This window comes from Pygocentrus nattereri, chromosome 2 (genome assembly GCF_015220715.1).
Source record: "Pygocentrus nattereri isolate fPygNat1 chromosome 2, fPygNat1.pri, whole genome shotgun sequence".
Lineage (NCBI taxonomy): Eukaryota > Metazoa > Chordata > Actinopteri > Characiformes > Serrasalmidae > Pygocentrus > Pygocentrus nattereri.
This window is the reverse complement of record NC_051212.1, coordinates 46,147,009-46,168,203: the sequence shown is the minus strand read 5'-3', so window position 1 is coordinate 46,168,203 and position 21,195 is coordinate 46,147,009. Positions and strand designations below refer to the sequence as shown.

The window sequence follows — 21,195 nt, the reverse complement described above, 5'->3', positions numbered from 1 at the left end:
GGACAGATCAGGGTCTATCACAACACCAAGATTTTTTTCAGATGAGCTTGACGCAACTAAGAAATTGTTTGAGTGTAAAATCTGACAGTTTGTTTCTAGAAGCAGAACTTCTGTTTCTTCCAGCTTAAGTAGGAGAAAGTTACAAATATTAACAAGAATCATTTTGTCCTTTCAACAAAAAACAAACCACCTTGGGAGTCACATTTTATGTCCGTTTTACCATCTTGGCTGTAAATATGTCTGCGTATGCACTAATGTTCTAGTATAGACTAAAAATCTAAATGAAAGCGCAGACCTAATTTCCTCTGCTCTTTAAGCTTTAGCTCAGCTGTAGACACTTTTTCACATCTCTGGCAGGAAACCTTTATCTCAAAAGTAGAACAGTTTCTTGTAAAATGTCTCTCAACGATTTACTGTTTACGAGGCTGAAGTCGCTTCTTGTTCAAATTTTCCCATTCCACCTTAAATGGTGCCTGAGGCGGCAGAATGTTACTGCAGCACCATTTAAGGTGGAATGGAAAAATTCAACAAAACAAGACGCTGCAGAATGAGAAACTGACTTCAGCCATGCAACTTTTGCTGTGTTGACCAGTAGTCTGAGTGCCATTCTTCAGGGTTAAAGGGTGCCTTAAGAGATATACTTTTAACTCCAGCGTTTAACATCATTAACTGTTAAAACTGTGTTAGAACAATCAACAGAGTTTTACCTAAAAATCTAATTCTTCTGTGGAACTGCGACAGGGCAGTAAAAGAACCCCATGTGGCTCCGGATGGCAAGAAGCATCTGTGTAAAGCACTGTAACAGTACTACACTACATGGCCAAAAGTTTGTGGACACCTGCTCAGCCACTGAGTATTGAAAAGGAGAGTCCTCTTCTGTTGCATTAACTCTCTCTCTTCTTCAGGGAAGGCTTACACAAGATGTTGGAACATTGCTGTGGGGACTGGATTGTGTTCAGCAGCAGGAGCACTAGTGAGATGAGGAAATATGTTGCGTGATTAATTCTGGATTACAAACACCACTGCAACTCATTCTAAAGGTTGGTGCTCCAACACTCTAGAGAACCGGGGGGCTTCATAGCCATCTAGCCCATGCTTGGCATAGAACATGGTGACCTTAGGCCATATGTGGCTTATCCAGAGGGACCTGGTCTGTTGTTGACGCTTTTCTATGAAGACTATACAAGCTGTATGCGTATTTGAACGCCTGTAAAAGCAGTGAATCCACCTTTATGCAGCTGAATGTACTAAGATGAAGGGGTGTCCACAAATCTTTGGACATACAGTGTAGGCTTTCGCCAGAAGACTTATTTCCACAATATTCACTCATAGCAACAAACCCTTTTAATGCTCAAAACCTTCTGGAAGTGTACAACGTGTTTAAAAAGTCACTTTAGTTTTAAAAAGTGTGCAAAAGTGTACAAATCATCCTCATGGCTAAAACCCAAATAAAAACATCAGTGTCAAACAAAACACAAAGGACAACACGTAAATCAAGTAATCAAGAGGTACAAAGTGTATTAATGAAGCCAAAGAACAGTAAACTTTTTACAGTAGCAGATTTAAAAAGCAGTCATATACACTTAAAAAAATGTCTCTATAAACTATATAGGAAAAAAAGTTTTGGCAAAGTACAGGATCTTCCATAGACAAGAAAAAACAAAATGGACCTGTTTAAAACTACTGCTAAAAGTAATTTTTCAATGAGAATCGATCACATCAGATAAAAGACTTAATAAAATTAGAAATCATTTTGCAGTGAACATTGCCAAAAGTACTTTTACTCAACTAGTAACACAAAATATTCACTATATTAAATGCATATTCAACCTGCTGTATGTAAAATTCTCTTTGTCACATCTTCAGAACTGCAAAACTCTGCATTTGTTTCTTTGGTTTCTGGCTCATATTGATTTTGGGAAAGCTGCACAACTAGACATGTTTGGTACCCAAATTTCACTTCTTTTACCCACTTAATTTAGCACTGGAGCTATGAGGCTGATGTTGCTAACGCTGGAAATCAATAGTCAACTAAATTAGTTTTCTTCAATTTTCTTCAATCTACTCCAGGTATTCATGAAGACTGTCTAAGTGGTTTAGGGCACCATGTAACAATAAAAATGAGAAAAAAAAAACGTGTGCTGTGAGTAGCCACTTAAGACCACAGGTTCTAACCCCACAAATAAATTAAGTTTGGACTCATTGGCTGTTTTGTTTTAAAAAATGAAAAAAATAAAAAGATGGCCTGTGGTTTTTATGCATTTAGGGGTGTAGTTCATTTACCAGACCTACATCTTGGACTGGATGAAGCACTGTTGCTATATTCCACAGTCACTCACAGCAAAAAAACTTAAATCTTTAATGCTCAGAACTTCAAATCACACAGTGAATGTCACTTTTTAATTTTTTTTTATTAAAAAAAAAAAAAAAAAAAAAAAAAAAAAAGCAAAAAAACAACTGCACAAAGTATTCAAGTCAACCTAATGGCTAAAAAACAAAATTACCCAAAAATATATATAAATACCAAAATAAGGACAGCATACACAGCATGCAGAAAACATTTGGGTGACGACTTCTAGTGACTGTGAGCCTTGCAGCTCCTGTTATGAACAAAAGAAGCAACATTTGGATGCCGAACATGTCGTTGGTTGACTGACATCAAAACTGTTAATTATATTTTTTTGTGCTGAACCATTCCTTCAGCTACAGAACCGAAAAATCATCTTTAATGGGCCTGCAGACCTGAATGTGTTTACTGCAGTTTGAAGAAAAAAAAAAAAAAAAAAAAAAAAGCTTCCAGGCTTCAGTGGAATTTCCCAACATTGAAATTATCAAAATGTTATGGGCCATGTTTTGCACAAATAATTTCTTTCGAACGTTCAAGAAAATCTTTACTCTGCAACACACCTTAAAATATTTGTAGTTCTTTTGTTTTTAACCACACCATACATGGAATGCAGGATGATACAGCTGGGCCAAGCACTTTTTAACCAGCCAAACATGACGACTGACATCCGACAAGACTTTGGGAGAAAGTGTACAAGCCATCTTTACACCTGGTTCAATGGTTTGTTATGGAATGTGATGTCTCAAGTTACTGACCGCTCCATCCATCTGTAGACCAGGTGAAAACCAGTGATAACACACACCCTACCGGTTTACTGGCCATTTGTTTATCAGACAGAGTGAAGAATGTTTGTGCAGATTCTTAAGAATCCTAAACCGTTTGGAGCACAGACTGCAGGCGAATGGCTTTTCCCCAGTGTGGAATCGCATATGTGCCTTCAGGCTATCCTTGAGACGGAAACATTTGTCACACTGAGGGCAGCTATGAGGCCGCTCTCCTGTGTGGAACCTCTCGTGCCTCCGCAGGCTTTTGCGCAGAGCAAATGTCTTGCTGCATACGGAGCAGGAGTATGGCTTTTCTCCCGTATGGAAACGTTCGTGCCTCCTGAGAATTCTCCTGCGATCGAATTTTTTCCCGCAAATCTTGCAGCAATGCAACCGTTTCTGGGAAATGGCTTCCCGAAGACGCCACACCCCATCACCACACTTAGTGAAGCAGCATAAACGGTGTCCGGTGTGGGCATGCTGGTGAGGTCGAAGGTCTTTGGGCATGCATAATTCTTTTCCACCAGGGACGCCGGTCTTTCTCCTTTCGGTGTCCGAAGTCAGAAGCAGGTTCACGAGCTTCACAGAGCACGGCTTCAACAGTTTGCTGTCAAAAGGTGGCTGGTTGAGATGAAGCCTCACAGTGTTGATGTCAGGTGAGGAATCCGAGGCGCAGGTGTTCAGATCTGTGAGCAACTCGTTTTGTAAAGCTGCACCGTTTTCGCCTGAGCTCACAGCTGTCTCAAGAAGCTCTGATTTGGCTAGTTCTTTCACAGACTGGATGAAATCGCCCTCCTTCAAGCCGAGGCCTGACTGGCCCAAAGTGTTCAGGGAAAGTTCCGTGCTTGAAATGTCTACGGTTACTGAACTGAACAGGCTTGGAAAAGAGTCGTGAAGAGGACTTTGTGCCTGAAGGCCTGCAAAAGGAAAAAAAAAAAAAAATGAAAATCACATACACTTCAAATATGCCAGAAAAGGTAAACTAATCAGCAGAAAACATCCAATGAAAGAATTGAAATAAAAAAAGTTTAAACCTTAAAATGTTAAACTATAACTGTACAATATTAAAACATTTTCCTATTAGTTCAGCTATGTTCGGCAAATGAATTTAGTTGAGAATTTAGCATGACAGATGGAAAGCACGTTCTCATTAATATGCATGAATGCAAGTCTTAACATCATAATAAACATTAAGGTAACAAAAAAGTAGTACCATGCATTTATAGTTTACCATTTATTACTGACAAAATTTCTTTGAAAACCAACCTTCAGAGTGGTTTGAGGTCAAGTGGCTCACTGCAGAGAACTTTCTTTAAAAGGGGTTGAAATCTCAAGGTAAATACATTTTATTCATTACCCAAACAACTAGGAGACCTACTTGTGTTTTATATGTAATGATTATGGTAAAATAGTCATGAATCGAGTAAGTAAATTTTCTTTGGTAAGTACAAAAAAAAAAAAAAAAAAAAAAAAAAAAAAAAGTCAGATGTTAAGCAACACTTTGAATTTTGAAACATTGACATTCACCAAAGTTTTATTTGGGATTCTACATACTCAAGAGCACAAAGGTGCAAACAAGTTCTCCTGTTTAAGAACACGTCATGACTTTTTCTTAGGACCTTTCTCAAGAACACATTTAAGAAAAAACTTGATATTGGTGAATTAGGCCCAATCTTTTCTGTGAGTAACGAAAGAATTACTTGGTTTTCCCATGCATTTTCCAATTGCTCAATATGTTGAGGTTTTAGAGAGTGACAGAGGTATATACCTCTCCTTGGATCACCACCTTATCGTGGTGGAAGGGTTTGCGTGCTTGAATGGTCTTAGGAGCTATGTTGTCTGGAGCAAAAGCTCCTGGTAGGGTCTCCCATGGCAAACTGGTCCTAGGTGACAGGTCAGACAAAGTGTGATCCATAATAACCCCTATGAAGACACAAAAACGGGACTTGTGTACCCTGCCCGGAACAGGCCTGGGGGAGGGGCTCGCCAGCAAGCGTCTGGTGGCCGGGCATTTACTCATGGTGCCCGGCCGGGCCCAGCCCGAAGGAGTTACATGAGTCCCCCCTCCCATCGACCCACCACCGATGGGAGGGGCAGTAGTAGGGGTTCGGGGCGTTGTGGATCGGGCAGTGTCCGAAGGCGTGGGCCTTGGCGTTCTGATCCTCGGTTGCTGAAACTGGCTTTTGGAACTTGGAACGTTACCTCACTGGCGGGGAAGGAGCCTGAGTTGGTGCGCGAGGTTGAGAGATACCGGCTAGATATAGTCGGGCTCACCTCAACACACAGCTTGGGCTCTGGGTCCAATCTCCTTGAAGAGGGGCTGGACTTTATTCTTTTCTGGAGTTGCCCATGGTGAGAGGCGGCGGGCAGGTGTGGGCTCTCTCATAGCCCCTCGACTCGGTGCCTGTATGTTGGGGTTTTCTCCGGTGGACGAGAGGGTAGCTTCCCTACGCCTTCGGGTTGGGGAACGGGTCCTGACTGTTGTCTGTGCTTATGCACCGAACAGCAGTTCAGAGTACCCAGCCTTCTTAGAGTCCTTGGGAAGGGTGCTTGAAAGTGCTCCTCCTGGAGACTCTATTGTCCTACTGGGGGACTTCAACGCTCACGTGGGCAATGACAGTGAGACCTGGAGGGGTGTGATTGGGAGGAATGGCCCCTCTGATCTGAACCCGAGTGGTGTTCAGTTTTTGGACTTCTGCGCAAACCACAGTTTGTCCATAACGAACACCATGTTTGAACACAAGGATGTCCATAGGTGCACATGGCACCAGGACACCCTAGGCCGCAGTTCAATGATTGACTTTGTAGTCGTGTCATCGGATTTGCGGCCATGTGTTTTGGACACTCGGGTAAAGAGAGGAGCTGAGCTGTCAACTGATCACCACCTGGTGGTGAGTTGGATCAGGTGGTGGGGGAAGATGCCAGTCAGACCAGGCAAGCCCAAACGTATGGTGAGGGTTTGCTGGGAACGTCTAGCAGAAGAACCTGTCAGATTGATCTTCAACTCACACCTCCGTCAGAACTTTGACCAGATATCAGGGGAGATGGGGGACACTGACTCAGAATGGGCCACGTTCCGTTCCTCCATTGCTGAAGCGGCTGACTGTAGCTGTGGCCGTAAGGTAGTTGGTGCCTGTCGGGGCGGTAATCCTCGAACCCGGTGGTGGACACCCCAGATGAGAGATGCCGTCAAGCTGAAGAAGGAGTCCTACCGGGCATGGTTGGCCTGTGGGACACCAGAGGCAGCTGGCAGGTATCGACAGGCCAAGCGATCTGCGGCTTCAGTTGTCGCCAAGGCAAAAACCCGTGTATGGGAGGAGTTTGGTGAGGCCTTGGAAAGTGACTAAGTCGGCTCCGAAAAGATTCTGGCAAACCGTCAGGCGACTCAGAAGGGGAAAGCAGTGTGCCACTAGCACTGTATATAGTGGAGATGGTGTGCTGCTGACTTCGACTGAAGACGTCATTGGGCGGTGGAAGGAATACTTTGAGGACCTTCTCAATCCCACCGACGCATTCTCCAGTGAGGAGGCTGAGTCTGGGGACATGGGAATAGGCTTGTCCATTACTGAGGCCGAAGTCGCTAAGGTAGTTAGGAAGCTCCTTGGTGGCAAGGCTCCAGGAGTGGATGAGATCCGCCCTGAGTTCCTCAAGGCTCTGGATGTTGTGGGGCTGTCTTGGCTGACACGCCTTTTCAACATTGCATGGACATCAGGGGCGGTGCCACTGGATTGGCAGACTGGGGTGGTGCTGCCTCTTTTTATAAAAGGGGACCGGAGGGTGTGTTCCAACTACAGGGGAATCACACTCCACAGCCTCCCTGGCAAGGTCTATGCAGTGGTACTGGAGAAGAGAGTCCGGCTTATAGTCGAACCTCGGATCCAGGAGGAACAGTGCGGGTTCCCCCTGGTCGTGGAACACTGGACCAACTCTTCACCCTCTCCAGGATTCTGGAGGGTTCATGGGAGTTTGCCCAACCAGTCCACATGTGCTTTGTGGATCTGGAGAAGGCATTCGACTGTGTTCCCCGGGGTATTCTGTGGGAGGTGCTTCGGGAGTACAGGGTACATGGCTCTTTGCTACGAGCCATTCAGGCCCTGTACAAACAAAGCAGGAGTTTGGTTCACATGGCCGGCAGTAAGTCAGACTCGTTCCCAGTGAGAGTTGGACTCAGGGCTGCCCTTTGTCACCAATTCTATTCATAATTTTTATGGATAGAATTTCTAGGCGCAGTCAAGGGATGGAGGGTGTCCGGTTTGGTGACCTCAGGGTCACATCGCTGCTGTTTGCAGATGATGTGGTCCTATTGGGGACATCAGGCCGCGAACTTCAGCTTTTGCTGGATCGGTTTGCAGCCGAGTGTGAAGCGGCTGGGATGAGAATCAGTACCTCTAAATCCGAGACCATGGTTCTCAGGCGGAAAAGGGTGGAGAGCCCTCTCTGGGTCGGGGATAGGCTCTTGCCTCAAGTGGAGGAGTTCAAGTATCTCGGGGTCTTGTTCACGAGTGATGGTACAAGGGAGCGGGAGATTGACAGGCGGATTGGTGCTGGGTCAGCAGTGATGCGGGCTCTTTACCGGTCTGTTGTGGTAAAGAAAGAGCTGAGCCATAAGGCAAGGCTCTCGATTTACCGGTCGATCTACTTTCCCACCCTCACCTATGGTCATGAGCTTTGATGACCGAAAGAATAAGATCGCGAATACAAGCGGCCGAAATGAGTTTCCTCCGCAGGGTGTCTGGACTCTCCCTTAGAGATAGGGTGAGAAGTTCAGTCATCCGGGAGGGACTCGGAGTAGAGCCGCTGCTTCTTCACGTCGAGAGGAGCCAGCTGAGGTGGTTCGGGCATCTGGTTAGGATGCCTCCTGGACGCCTCCCTCGGGAGGTGTCACAGGCGAGTCCACCTGGGAGGAGACCCCGGGGAAAACCCAGGACACGCTGGCGCGACTATATCGCCCAGCTGGCCTGGGAGCGCCTCGGAATCCCCCTTGGAGAGCTGGTGGAAGTGGCTGGGGAAAGGGAGGTCTGGGCTTCATTGCTTAGGATGCTGCCCCCGCGACCCGAACCCCGGAGAAGCGGAAGATAATGGATGGATGGATGGATGGACAGAGGTATATAGTTAATAGCTAATGAGACTGTCAAGAAAGTAGCTAATAAAAGTAATCCCATTACAGATTGACAGAAATAATGTAAAGGTGACCAATTACCTTTTTTGAGATAGTACCCAAACTCTGTGCTTGTCAGTGTTTGTATTCCATTTACTCCAATTAAAATACATAAATATTATTAAAAGTTTCAAGCGGTAAGAAGGAGAAACTTTACTCGATAAACACCGTCTCGCCCAGACCTATATGCTGCCCCTAGTCACACGCAGAGGACTGAGCTCGTACCAAAGAAAGGTGGAAATCTCACTTCAGCAGAACTGATGCGGCTTTGAAAAGCTGAGTAAAGCAACAATGTTCCCTTTTGGCATCATCTATTTAGCATCTAGCTAATAGAGCATCATCTATTTGCATACTGTTTTACTAGTCTTACCCACCCTCTTCATGTTGTCTGTCCACCTGTTTTTAAAATAAATCCAAGATTTTATTCTTTAGTGTTGCCCCACCTCCCCGCCTCAGGCAAAAGTCCCCATGGAAAAAAAAGTTAGATACACTATGTGTATATGCTGTTTTTTGCCAAGCAGTGTTCAGCACATGCAAATGAGAGAAAGGGTGGTACAGCCACACAAACAATACAACAGCCTTGTCATACTTGTTTATGGATGACCAAATACCTGCGGTGTAAACACTGTTTGAAAAAGTGGCCAAGATAAACACTAACATCCGACTGCCTTACAAACTCTGTACATAACATGAACAACTGGCCTAGATGAACACACTTCTGTCCAACTCTCTCGCATCCTCTGTAGATAACACTGGACCATGTGTCCCCATTAGAAATGTAGGCTATTGTCCATTCATTTTGAATGGAAAGCTCAGTTTGTTGCTGGAACTGTATTATTTCATCTGATGAAACAAACTGGGATATTATTTTGATTGAGGTGGCAAACTTAAAATTATGGTCGCATCCATTGTTTTAAAGGTTAAAATCGACATTCATTTTGACAGATTTATTTTTTTTACTTTGGCTTAAACGTTTTACACCCTAGTCAGTTCCAATATTCATCAAAAACGACCCTTAAAATTATGATCAAACGCAAAAAAAGTATAATAAAAAAATATAGGAATTTGTTGCCTTGAATAATCAACTGTTCTCTTGTTGAGGATGTTTCATGATAAAAAAAAACAAAAAAAAACCACAATATTACAGTGCTTAATAAAACTGTATGGCTGTGCAGTTGTATTCTGCAATCTTAGGCAGAAGGCAGCAGTTTTTCAAAACTAAAAGAACTACAGAAGGCTGATTAAAATGGCTTGCTAAGTACACTATATTGCCAAAAGTATACGCTCGACTGCCTTCACACGCATATGAACTTGAGTGGCATCCCATTCTTAATCCATAGGGTTTAATATGATGTCGGCCCACCCTCTGCAGCTGTAACAGCTTCAACTATTCTGAGAAGGCTTTCGACAAGGGTTAGGAGTGTGTTTATGGGAATTTTTGACCGTTCTTCTGGAAGCACATTTGTTAGGTCAGACACGGACACTGGCCAAGAAGGCCTGGCACACAGTCTCTGCTCTAACTCATACCAAAAGGTGTTCTATCTGGTTAAGGTCAGGACTCTGTGCAGGCCAGTCAAGTTCTTCCACACCAAACACGCTCGTCCAAGTCTTTATGGACCTTGCTTTGTGCACTGTGCGCCTAAAAAAAACATTTTTAAGGCTGTGGATATAGAGAAAAGCTATTTTGGGGGAGAAAGAGTTTTAAGAATCAGCCTCTGAACTGCAGTAAGATCTCAGAAAACGCACCATTTGTGTAAAAGCAGTTGTAGGTACAAAGGAAACGGACACATTAGGACAATGTAATTAGATTCTACAGGACAAAAGGTCTTCGGTGATGCATGCCACCAATTATTCAAAACTTCTGCACAACTCAGTCGATATGCAAACCAGGGGTTCCGCCAGGCTACCCATTACTGTGTGCAGCGTCAGATCATAACCAATTGGTAACTGCCCTGACGGCAGATTTTCAACGTTAAACTGTTCACTCGAAGTAGCAGACATTTTGACTGGACCAAAATAGTCACTTTTGCCTGTAGTGTTTGTGTTGAAGTGACAGATTGAGACTACATATATAATAATGTTAAACATTACTTGAAATATGCATATGCAGTTTTTAATAAAACATCAGATGACTTGGGTACAGAATATTGCTGTACATACCATCGTCCTGAGTGGCCAGTTCTGCTTGTGGGTAGCCAACCCCTGCAGTCTGAAACACCAAGATGTTCTGCCTTTCCTCCTTAATGGCCTGCTAGAACAGTAATCACAGCATTTAACTCTTCTGATGGCATCAATAGGACTGTAAGATCAATCATTCAGAGTGTAGGATCAAAACAGGGTCAGGACATGCATTCTGACCAATTCTGATATTCAAGCGTCTAAGCATTGATGAACAGACGCCTGTTTAACAAAGGAGCAAATTAGAAAGTATTTAAAAAAATAGACAGGGGAAATGTTTTAGTCACTGTGCTTGAATAAAGCTTCCCTTTGAGGGGTGTCAATTATCCAACACTGCTTCTAGTGCTAACTGGTGCAGTGGTAGATGGTGATGGCTCAGCTTCTATTTAGGAGTCAAACAAGAGTTTTTTTCCCCCCCTCTTATGAGAATGATTTTTGAACATGCTATGTAACAAAGAGCAGACACATTGTTTTACTGCTTCTGGTCCTAATTAATGTAACCTAAAGTAGGTAGCTTGTTATAGCTGCACTTCTGCCTCTTCAACCAGCATATATTGTAGCCTACATTTTGATAATAAATGATAGTCATTATTTATCCAGATCTCAGAACGTGATTCTAAACCTCTTAAACAATACAAGGCACACATAATCTACCTTAAAATAAAGAAAACGTTGGCCTTAAAATAAAAATAAAATGATAGAAGCAGATATAACCTTTCAGGATTTTAAAAAATCTTTTTATATGCCAATTTAGTAAGCCCTCCGGGGCTGACGAAGATGCTGACATGTCAAGTTAGATGCTGCCCAGTGTCTCTGTTAATATCACTAACGATAATACACCATAGAAATACTGATTCTGTAGCCCTTTATATGCCTCCTTCTGCCAAGATCATATATGAGCCCCATCCTAAGCAGAGACGCACACCATCTGCCTCTCACTGAGTAACTGGTGGATTTGTGTGTCAGTCTACATTTTGTGTGTAAACCTGAACAAACCTGACCAACCTGACACTCAGTAAATCACTAAGAACTTGGCCGTCATGTCGGAAACCTTTCCTTTTCCACTGAGTCTCCTCGGACACAGACGTGAAATGGAGTGTATAAAGTTTATAGCTGCTGAAGTTGCTGCAGCGGTTTTGGGAAGTAGTGATGAGGAGAACATTTATCCATTATTTTATTGATGGGTTCCACTGCTTTTGTGAACCTAAGATTTTGTTAAACCCATTTCAAACACCAAAACAATTCGACCACAAGAGTACAACTGTGTTTCCACAAGAGACAAGAAGAATTTCTAAATCCAGACAGAATTTTTTTTCACTTTAGGGCCAAATTCTCTCTTTGCACAGTGCTCTAGATCAACATGGAGAGAGCTGAACATTTTGATATGCAACATGAGGGTAATTCTTATGCAAATGCATTTAAAGGTGAAATTAAGAATATATTTCTATGGTGTTTATGTTCTGAATGAACTATTTGTTCTATAGACTCCAAACATGAAGACAATATTGTGTCATGGATCTGCAAACAACCTGCAAAGGAAATGGCAAAAGTATTAATTACTTTTAAATGCCTAAAAAGTAAAAATACTTTAATATTTTATTATTGTAATTTTATTTTCAGTGCGAGTTGAGATCAACCCGTATTGGGGAACCAACGACAAACACTCTGAGCAGTTGAAGCTTCACTGCCAACGAAACTCACGTTGCACAATTAGGACAGAATCACTCCTATTGAAGTGGAGAACACAGAACGCTTTCTGCTCAGGGGTCTCCATCTCCTCAAGAGACGGAAGGGAGCCATCTACTGGTGACAGAAACCCCATGACTGGCTCTTTCTATTGGTATGTGATTGTTTCCTAGGCACCTCACGGTTGTAAAAACATGGTGCTTTGAAATCAGATAAATTTATCACCCTGTATTAATACTGACAATTGTCAGGCAAAGAGACTGTACATAAAAGAATATCCTTATTCTGTACTTCGGATTTACTGGCTTCAGTTACGTGCCTACACTATAAAATAACACAAAAAATATATACCGAAGTGAAACTATGCACTAGATAATGCCACTGACCTTTTGTTTAAAGATGTTGCATGGAAGGTCAACAGTGCACTTCAAATCAACCGTGTCATCCAGGTCCAAGTAGGGACTTTCTCTGGGGGGCAGCCCATCCCCCATCTGGGTTGCTTGCACACAGAGCTCGTTTCCTTCCATGTGTGAGTCTTTATCTGTGAAGTGGACGCCGTTAAAGAGTAGACAGAACACCAAGCAGCATGCAAGGGCTTTAACACAGAGTTTTAGAGTGATAGAAAAGAGGTTATGATCTTAAATTACTGCATTAACGTTTTAGTGGCATGTTAAAAGTAAACACCTCCACATTCTGTTAGTTAAACGCTTTAAAGAACTTGAGACTCAAACTGGCTCCTTATTGGAATTTTCCGTTCCACCTTAAATGCACCTTAAATGAGTTGAGGGCAGCAGCGCCAGCGAGTAACTTCTGCACGATTTAAGGTGGAGAGGAACAGTCTAGCTTAATGAAAACTAGCCAAAAAGAAGCCAACATCAGCTTTGAAACGAACAGAACCTTCAAATAATGCTAATGAACCATAACTACTAAAACTTACCTCATTTTATCACGTAAATGTGCTAAATTTTACTGTAACTAGTTAGCGTTAGCTATTTAGCGAACAAACACGAGCTTGAGGTTCCGTTCCACCTTCAACGATGCCAGTGTTGTACCGTGTGTACCGTTAACCGCAGCACCGTTTAAGGTGGAATGGGCGAATTCGAGCAAGAAGCTGCTGAATAAAAAGCTGACTTGAGCTTCGCCAAGTAGACTGTAACTGCAGCAAGGCGTGGGAATGTTTACGGGTTGTTTACTTTTGCCTCCCCAAGCTAAAACGTTCAACACACGAAAGAAAAACAAACAGCCTAACTCACCACGGGGATCCAGCTCCGGCTCCACTGAGGGCGACTCTTCTCCCACTTGCACACCGACACTGCAGACAGCTTTCTCGGCATTTCTCAGTGCACCTTCCAGGCAAGCCCCGAGGTCAGGTACAGACTCCAGGTCCTCAAAGAGCTTTGTTTCTCCATTGGCGGTGCAGGAACCAAACGAGCGTCTTTCGAAAACCTTGGTTATTTCCATGACCGCCACCTTCAGCAATAGCTGCATAACAGCCGTCACTTCGGCCTGAAACTTGGACACAGAATCAGACATTCTGCACAGTCGGCGCGCTCACAAAATCTGCAGGCTAACTTATAAACAACGAGGCCGTGACGACTCTGCTCACAGGAGTAGCCACATGGTCAGCACGGTCCACAAGGAAGTAGGTAGGCGTTTCTGCTGACGTACTTAAAACAGTTTTTCCAGAGCCGGTTTTCCAGAGCCACTTCCTATTCATCCCACTATACCCAAACAAAGCGCTAGAGGGCACAAACGTGTCTGGGAGAAAAGTAACCACGAATCTATTAATGAAGTGTGTCACTGGGTTTTTATCTGTACACTGTGCCTTTGGCATCTCAATGCTTTTTAAAAGTGACTGATGTTTAATTCCTTTGAGTATTTATCATGGTTATAAAACTATGGTTCCTAAAAGGGGAATTCCACCAGTTTTCCAAAATGCCTGCATAGTTCAGTGGTTGAGACGTTAAAGCCGTTCAGAGTGGTTTGACGTGAAAAGGCTCATTGGGAACAAACTTAGTGACTCTGGTTTCTTTACAGTGGTGGTGATGGGAACCAGGGGTCCAATATATGCAACACAAATATAGCCGTTTTATTTGCTATCCAAACCCAACAGCGAACCTACATGTGCCTTCTGTGTTTATGTAATGTTTATTATGGCAAAATAGATGAATAGATTAAAATAAATCAATTAAATGTTTTAGGCCAAAACCATTTCACAGTTTTCATTTTGACAGACACAGACAGACTAACGATGGAGACAATAAACGGAGGAATTAAGAGTGTGTACTTTGCCAAACCATTGTGAATATAAAGTGTAACAAGGAGCAATGAGGAGGCAGACACATGTGCAAAGACAAGCAACATTTATTAAGGGCAAATCCATAATCAGGATCAAAACGGTACAGGGTCAGAGAGCCAACACAGAGATAAGGACAGACAAACATAACACAAATGCACACAGGAAAAAAAAAAATCACCAAAGGACCAAAACAACTCACATCAACTAATACATACAATACAAAGACCAACAAACAACTAGGAAAAACACAGGGCTTAAATACAAGAGGGCCAACAAGGGATAACAGGACACAGGTGGAAAACACAGGTGGTAACAATCACGGGCGGAGTCAGGAAACAAGGGTGCTGGACTGGGAAGGAAGCAAAACAAAGAAAGCACATGGGCTAGACCAAAACAAAAAGCACATGGAAGACTGGGAGGGGTCAATCGCGACATAACGATTATGACTATAAGGTAATAAAGTATGTAATTCTGCAGATGTATGATGTTCCTTCAATTCATTTCCACTGTATAATTTAATTGCAGGTAGTTTAAAGTACAAGACTGTTAAAAAAGATCAGGCTGAGTTTAGAAGTTAGATGTAAAGCTAATTTAAATTCAAATTCAATGTGATTAGATATTTTAGCCTTTTCCATTTTCAGATGTACCTGGCAAAATGGCACAAGGAGCAATTGTGCATGAAAGTAAATGGATAATAAGCTGAAATTTCAGAGGGAGTCATTTGCATGGAGTGAAACCAATAGATTAACTACTAAAAATATTGGTAACAGTGCACACAGGTGAATGATTACGAAGCTGAAATTCCAGGTGGATCTTGAAGACCTTGCTGAAGTTGGTCCAGAATAATTACATGTTACTGACAGCGATCCAGTCTCCCACTGTAAGGAAAACCTAGTTTAAGCCTAGGTTTTATATATATACACTGCTCAAAAATAAAGGGAACACTTAAACAACACAAGATAACTCCAAGTAAATCAAACGTCTGTGAAATCAAACTGTCCACTTAGGAAGCAACACTGATTGACCATCAATTTCACTGCTGTTGTGCAAATGGAATAGACAACAGGTGGAAATCATTGGCAATTAGCAAGACACACTCAATAAAGGAGTGGTTCTGCAGGTGGGGACCACAGACCACTTCTCAGTACCTTTCTGCTTTCTGGCTGATGTTTTGGTCACTTGTGAATGTTGGTGGTGCTTTCACACTCATGGTAGCATGAGACGGACTCTACAACCCACACAAGTGGCTCAGGTAGTGCAGCTCATCCAGGATGGCACATCAATGTGAGCTGTGGCAAGAAGGTTTCAAGTTCAAAGTGTTTATTGTCATATGTGCAGAGGAAACAGGTTTCCTTATATACAATGAAAAGCTTACTTTGCTCCTCACTAAGAATGCCAGATATAACATTAAGAATACAAAGAGTGTATATATACAACCATATATATTAATCAAGAAATAGTGCAATGTATAAATTACAGTGGTATGGATGAATAGTGCTGTGCCTTGCCGGGAACATGATTATCTGCAGCAGAAATGAGTAGTAAAGTGCGATAGTGCAATTGTAAACATGTGCTACAGTTAAAGTGACAGTAGTTGCAGGTTATTCCTGAGGAAAGAGTTCTTTACCAGTGGGGTACACATCACACGTCTGTACCTAAGTCTGGCAGTGTGAATAGTTATTTCTGGTTCAGAACTCTGATTGCGGTGGGGAAGAAGGAGTTCTTTAGCCTGGAGGTCTTGCACATCATACTCCTATACCTCCGTCCTGAGGGCAGAGGTTTGAACAGACCGTGCTGGGGGTGGGTGGGGTCTTTGATGATGGAGGCAGCTTTCCTTTGGACTCTGTGGTTGTAAATGTTCTGCAGAGAGTGCAGTGGAGAATTGGTGATCTTCTCTGCAGTCTTCACCACTCTCTGTAGGCATTTACGATTCATCACGGTCAAGCTGCCGTACCACACGGTGATGCAGCTGGTCAGGAGGCTCTCAATGACGCAGTTGTAGAAGTTGCTGAGGATCACCGGAGACATCCCAAACCTCCTTAGCCTCCTCAGGAAGTACAGCCGCTGTTGAGCCTTTCTGACTAGCTGCTTGGTGTTCAGTGACCATGTGAGGTCTTCACTGATGTGGACACCCAGGTATTTAAAGCTGCTCACCCTCTCCACCTCGAGCTCCCGGATGAAAAGTGGCCGATGAGGTCTCCTCTCCTTCCTCATGTCCACTATCAGCTCCTTTGTCTTGTCCGTGTTGAGGATGAGGTTATCATCACACCATGACACCAGTCTGGTCACCTCCCTCCTGTAGGCTGCTTCATCTCCACCAGTGATACGTCCTATCACTGCTGTGTCGTCAGCAAACTTCAGGATGATGTTGTCCTTGTGGGAGGTGACACAGTCATGGGTGAACAGGGTGTAGAGAATAGGGCTGAGGACGCAGCCCTGTGGAGTGCCGATGTAGGTGGTGATGCTGGCTGAAGTCCTGTTGCTGATCCTGACCGACTGGGGCCTGCCAGTCAGGAAGTCCAAAAGCCAGTCACAGAGGGTGGGGTGCAGGCCGAGTGTGGAGAGTTTGTGGGTGAGTTTGTGTGGGATGACCGTATTGAAGGCTGAGCTGTAGTCAACAAAGAGCATCCTGATGTAGGAGTCTTTGTTTTCCAGGTGGGAGAGGGAGTAGTGAAGGGCAGCAGCGACTGCATCCGAGGTGGATCTGTTGTGACGGTAGGCGTACTGCAGGGGGTCCAGCGTGTCTGGTATACTGTCTTGTATGTGGGCCAGCACCACTCTCTCAAAGCACTTCATAATGATTGGAGTAAGTGCTACTGGTCTGTAGTCATTCAGGCTGGTGGGGGGGCTCTTCTTAGGAATGGGGACAATGACTGTCCTTTTATAGCAGGTGGGAACAATGCTCTGGCTGAGAGAGAGATTGAAAATGGAGGTCAGTACATTAGCCAGCTCGTTCGCACATGCTCTGAGGGCCCGCCCAGGAATCTTGTCTGGTCCTGGTGCCTTGCGGGGGTTGATCTTTCTCAGAGCTCTGCAGACCTGGCCTGTTGATACTGACAGAGGGGGGGACAGGGGTTGTGTGGGCTGTGTGTGTGTGAACCTCCCGGTGCTAGTGCTGGAGGTTTCGAAGCGGGTGTAGAAGGTGATGAGGTCGTCCGGTAGGCTGTCTGTGGAGCTGACGTTGCTGGTGATGGTCCTGTATTCTGTAATGTGTTGTAGGCCTTGCCACATCTGCCTGGAGTCAGCAGTGGAGTAGAAGCCACCCAGTTTCTCTCTGTACTGCCTCTTGGCTGCTGTGATGACTTTCCTCAGTCTGTACTTCGCAGCTTTGTACTCTGTCTCATTGCCTGATCTGTATGCAAGAGAGCGAGCATGGAGCATGTGTCGTACCTGACTGTTAATCCAGGGCTTCTGGTTGGGGAACCTCTTCACTTGTGTGGTGGGCACGATGTTATCCACACACGTGCTGATGTAGCCAGACACATGTTCAGCATATTCCTGAATGCTGACAGAAGAGTCCTCCGTAGTGGCTGCAGCTTTAAACACATCCCAGTCTGTCGTAGCAAAACAGTCCTGCAGTATGCTCTCAGTCTCCGGAGACCATACTTGAACTGTTTTGGTAACCGGATGTGATTGTTTCAGCCTTTGTCTGTAAGCCGGGTACATGAACAAGGAGATGTGGTCTGAGAGTCCAAAGTGGGGGCGGGGTGCAGCCCTGTATGCACCGCGTACATTACTGTACATGTGATCCAGGATGTTATTGTCACGAGTTGGAACGTCCACGTGTTGGTAGTATTTCGGAAATACAGTCCGTAAGTTGCACTGGTTGAAGTCACCGGCAATGATAAACACGGCATCAGGGTGAGCCGTCTCTAACGCGCTGATGACGTCATGGAGTTTGCCGAGCGCTGCCGCAGAGTTAGCCCGCGGATTAATATATACAGATGTTAAAAATACAGCGCAGAATTCCCTTGGTAAATAATAGGGACGACATTTTAACAGCAGGAACTCCAGGTCTGGTGAGCAGTGCTTATAAACGGTCCGTATGTCTCTACACCACGCGTTGTTTACAAACACACACACACCTCCACCCTTAGCCTTACCGGAGGCTGCCGTGCGATCTCCGCGATGCACAGAGTGAGTCTCTAGCTGGATAGCGCTGTCCGGTACTCTGTCTGAGAGCCAGGTTTCAGTAAAGATTAGAGCGCAGCACTCTCTTGTTTCCCGCTGAGATGTTATCCTAGCTCTCAGCTCGTCCAGCTTGTTCTCCAGTGACCGCACGTTAGCTAGCAAGAGGCTAGGCACTGGTGGTCGGCTAGCGCGAGCCTTTAGCCTAGCATGCAGCCCTCCCCTCTTGCCTTGCTTGCGTCGCCGCCTCTGAAGCACTCTACTCGGATCAGCGTGCTCACTCGTGGTCGGTAGGTCTGGGTCTTCCTGGTTTTGGTGGTGGTGGCTGCGGGAGCGGACAATGGGTTGTAGCTCCGGTGGAATAAAGCCGCTAAATCCGTGCATGTTGTCTTTTGCGATGTCCAGCAGAGTTTGTCTGTCGTAAGTTAAGAGTGCCTGGCACTTGTGCACTGTAAAGAGAGCGTTAATGCACAGAAAGAGAAGAAAAAGCCGGCATTCTTGAGCAGAGCGAGCAAACACGTCTGCCTCGGGGGGCGCCATGTTGCAAAAAAGTTTGCTGTGTCTGTCAGTTTGCTGTGTCTTTCATAGTGTCCAGAGCCTGGAGGCGCTACCAGGAGACAGGCCAGTACACCAGGAGACGTGGAGGAGGCTGTAGGAGGGCAAGAACCCAGCAGCAGGACCGCTACCTCTGCCTTTGTGCAAGGAGGAACAGGAGGAGCACTACCAGAGCCCTGCAAAATGACCTCCAGCAGGCCACAAATGTGCATGTGTCTGCACGAACGGTTAGAAACCGACTCCATGAGGATGGTATGAGGGCCCGACATCCACAGATGGGGGTTGTGCTCACAGCCCAACACCGTGTAGGACGCTTGGCATTTGCCAGAGAACACCAGGATTGGCAAATTTGCCACTGATGCCCTGTGCTCTTAACAGATGAAAGCAGGTTCACACTGAGCACATGTGACAGACGTGACAGAGTCTGGAGATGCTGTGGAGAGCGATCTGCTGCCTGCAACATCCTTCAGCATGACCGGTTTGGCAGTGGGTCAGTAATGGTGTGGGGTGGCATTTCTTTGGAGGGCTGCACAGCCCTCCATGTGCTTGCTAGAGGTAGCCTGACTGCCATTAGGTACCGAGATGAGATCCTCAGACCCCTTGTGAGACCATATGCTGGTGCGGTTGGCCCTGGGTTCCTCCTAATGCAGGACAATGCTAGACCTCATGTGGCTGGAGTGTGTCAGCAGTTCCTGCAAGATGAAGGCATTGAAGCTATGGACTGGCCCGCCCGTTCCCCAGACCTGAATCTGATTGAGCACATCTGGGACATCATGTCTCGTTCCATCCACCAACGTCACATTGCACCATAGACTGTCCAGGAGTTGGCGGATGCTTTTGTCCAGGTCTGGGAGGAGATCCCTCATCAGGAGCATGCCCAGGCGTTGTAGGGAGGTCATACAGGCACGTGGAGGTCACACACACAATACTGAGCCTCCTTTTGACTTGTTTTAAGGACATTACATCAAAGTTGGATCAGCCTGTAGTGTGTTTTTCCACTTTAATTTTGTGTATGACTCCAAATCCAGGCCTCCATTGGTTAATAAATTTGATATCCATTGATTTTTTTTTTTGTGTGATTTTTGTTGTCAGCACATTCAACTTTGTACAGAACAAAGTATTCAATGAGTATTTCATTCATTCAGATCTAGGACGTGTTGAGTGTTCCCTTTATTTTTTTGAGATGTATGTGTGTATATCCATCCATCCATTTTCTAAGCCGCTTCTCCGTCAGGGTCACGGGGGGATGCTGGAGCCTATCCCAGCAGTCTTCGGGCAGAAGGCAGGATACACCCTGGACAGGTCGCCAGCCCATCGCAGGGCAGACAGACAGACAGACACAGTCACTCACACACTCACACCTAGGGGCAATTCAGCATGTCCAATTGGCCTGACTGCATGTCTTTGGACTGTGGGAGGAACCCGGAGGAAACCCATGCAGACACAGGGAGAACATGCAAACTCCACACAGAGAGGACCCAGGCCCTCCTCGCTGTGAGGTGACAGCGCTACCCACCACGCCATAATTTTTTTTTATTATTTATCCTGGCCCAAAGTTAATAGCAGCTGTGCGCATTAGCATTGAAGATCTAGCGTTCAGTTTGCTTGGGCAACAATGTTCACACTAATGAAAATCACTCACAAGCACAAATGTGAACAATCAGGGCAGAAAGATCGAATTTGAGCAAAAATGTTAAATTGAGCAATAAGGCTTACATTGTGAAGGTTGGCATAGTCCTTTATTAGTTAAATATCAGTAAACTTAAGTTTATATAGAAGCAAATCACAGTAACTAGTTTTGGAGTTGCGACTGGAATTAATGCCAGTAGTAAAATAAAGGTTGTGTGTTCAGCCAGAGTTTTGGGGACTCAGTAATGACCTTTCAGGATGCTGAACCTGTGACTTTGGTGGAGCTACAGCAACAAGTAGGTTTCTATAATGTGTGTATTTGTGTGCATCTGTATGAATTTCACTGAGCAGTAAAGCAGAGTTGGTAGATGGTATTTATCCACTGTAAAAACTGTCAGCAATACTGAGTGTAATTACACAACTGGTTTACTAATGCCCATCTCAAAGATTT

The 21,195-nt window shown here is 44.6% G+C and overlaps 1 protein-coding gene across 2 annotated transcripts; it reads right to left on the bottom strand.

Moving 5' to 3' along the window:
- Window positions 1–2,438: 2,438 nt before the first annotated feature.
- si:rp71-1g18.1 (uncharacterized protein LOC559922 homolog) lies at window positions 2,439–13,804 on the bottom strand. 2 transcript variants are annotated; one of them, XM_017717087.2, is made up of 4 exons: window positions 13,387–13,804; window positions 12,520–12,674; window positions 10,430–10,520; window positions 2,439–4,028 (listed from the first exon to the last, which is right to left on the bottom strand). In XM_017717087.2, the coding sequence occupies exons 1-4, from the start codon at window positions 13,664–13,666 to the stop codon at window positions 3,151–3,153; spliced, it is 1,404 nt and encodes a 467-aa protein (XP_017572576.1). In that variant the 5' UTR covers window positions 13,667–13,804; the 3' UTR covers window positions 2,439–3,150. The 2 variants fall into 2 exon arrangements, with proteins under 2 accessions (XP_017572576.1, XP_017572577.1); XM_017717088.2 differs by having other exon boundaries at window positions 10,430–10,517.
- Window positions 13,805–21,195: the final 7,391 nt, after the last annotated feature.

Bases quoted from the DNA above. Each gene is read 5' to 3' on its own strand.
- si:rp71-1g18.1 (XM_017717087.2), bottom strand. From the start codon at position 13,666: ATGTCTGATTCTGTGTCCAAGTTTCAGGCCGAAGTGACGGCTGTTATG. The intron at 12,675-13,386 runs GTGAGTTAGGCT...TCCACTTCACAG, and splicing joins GCCGGAGCTGGATCCCCGTG to ATAAAGACTCACACATGGAA. The intron at 10,521-12,519 runs GTCAGTGGCATT...TTACTGTTCTAG, and splicing joins GCAACATCTTTAAACAAAAG to CAGGCCATTAAGGAGGAAAG.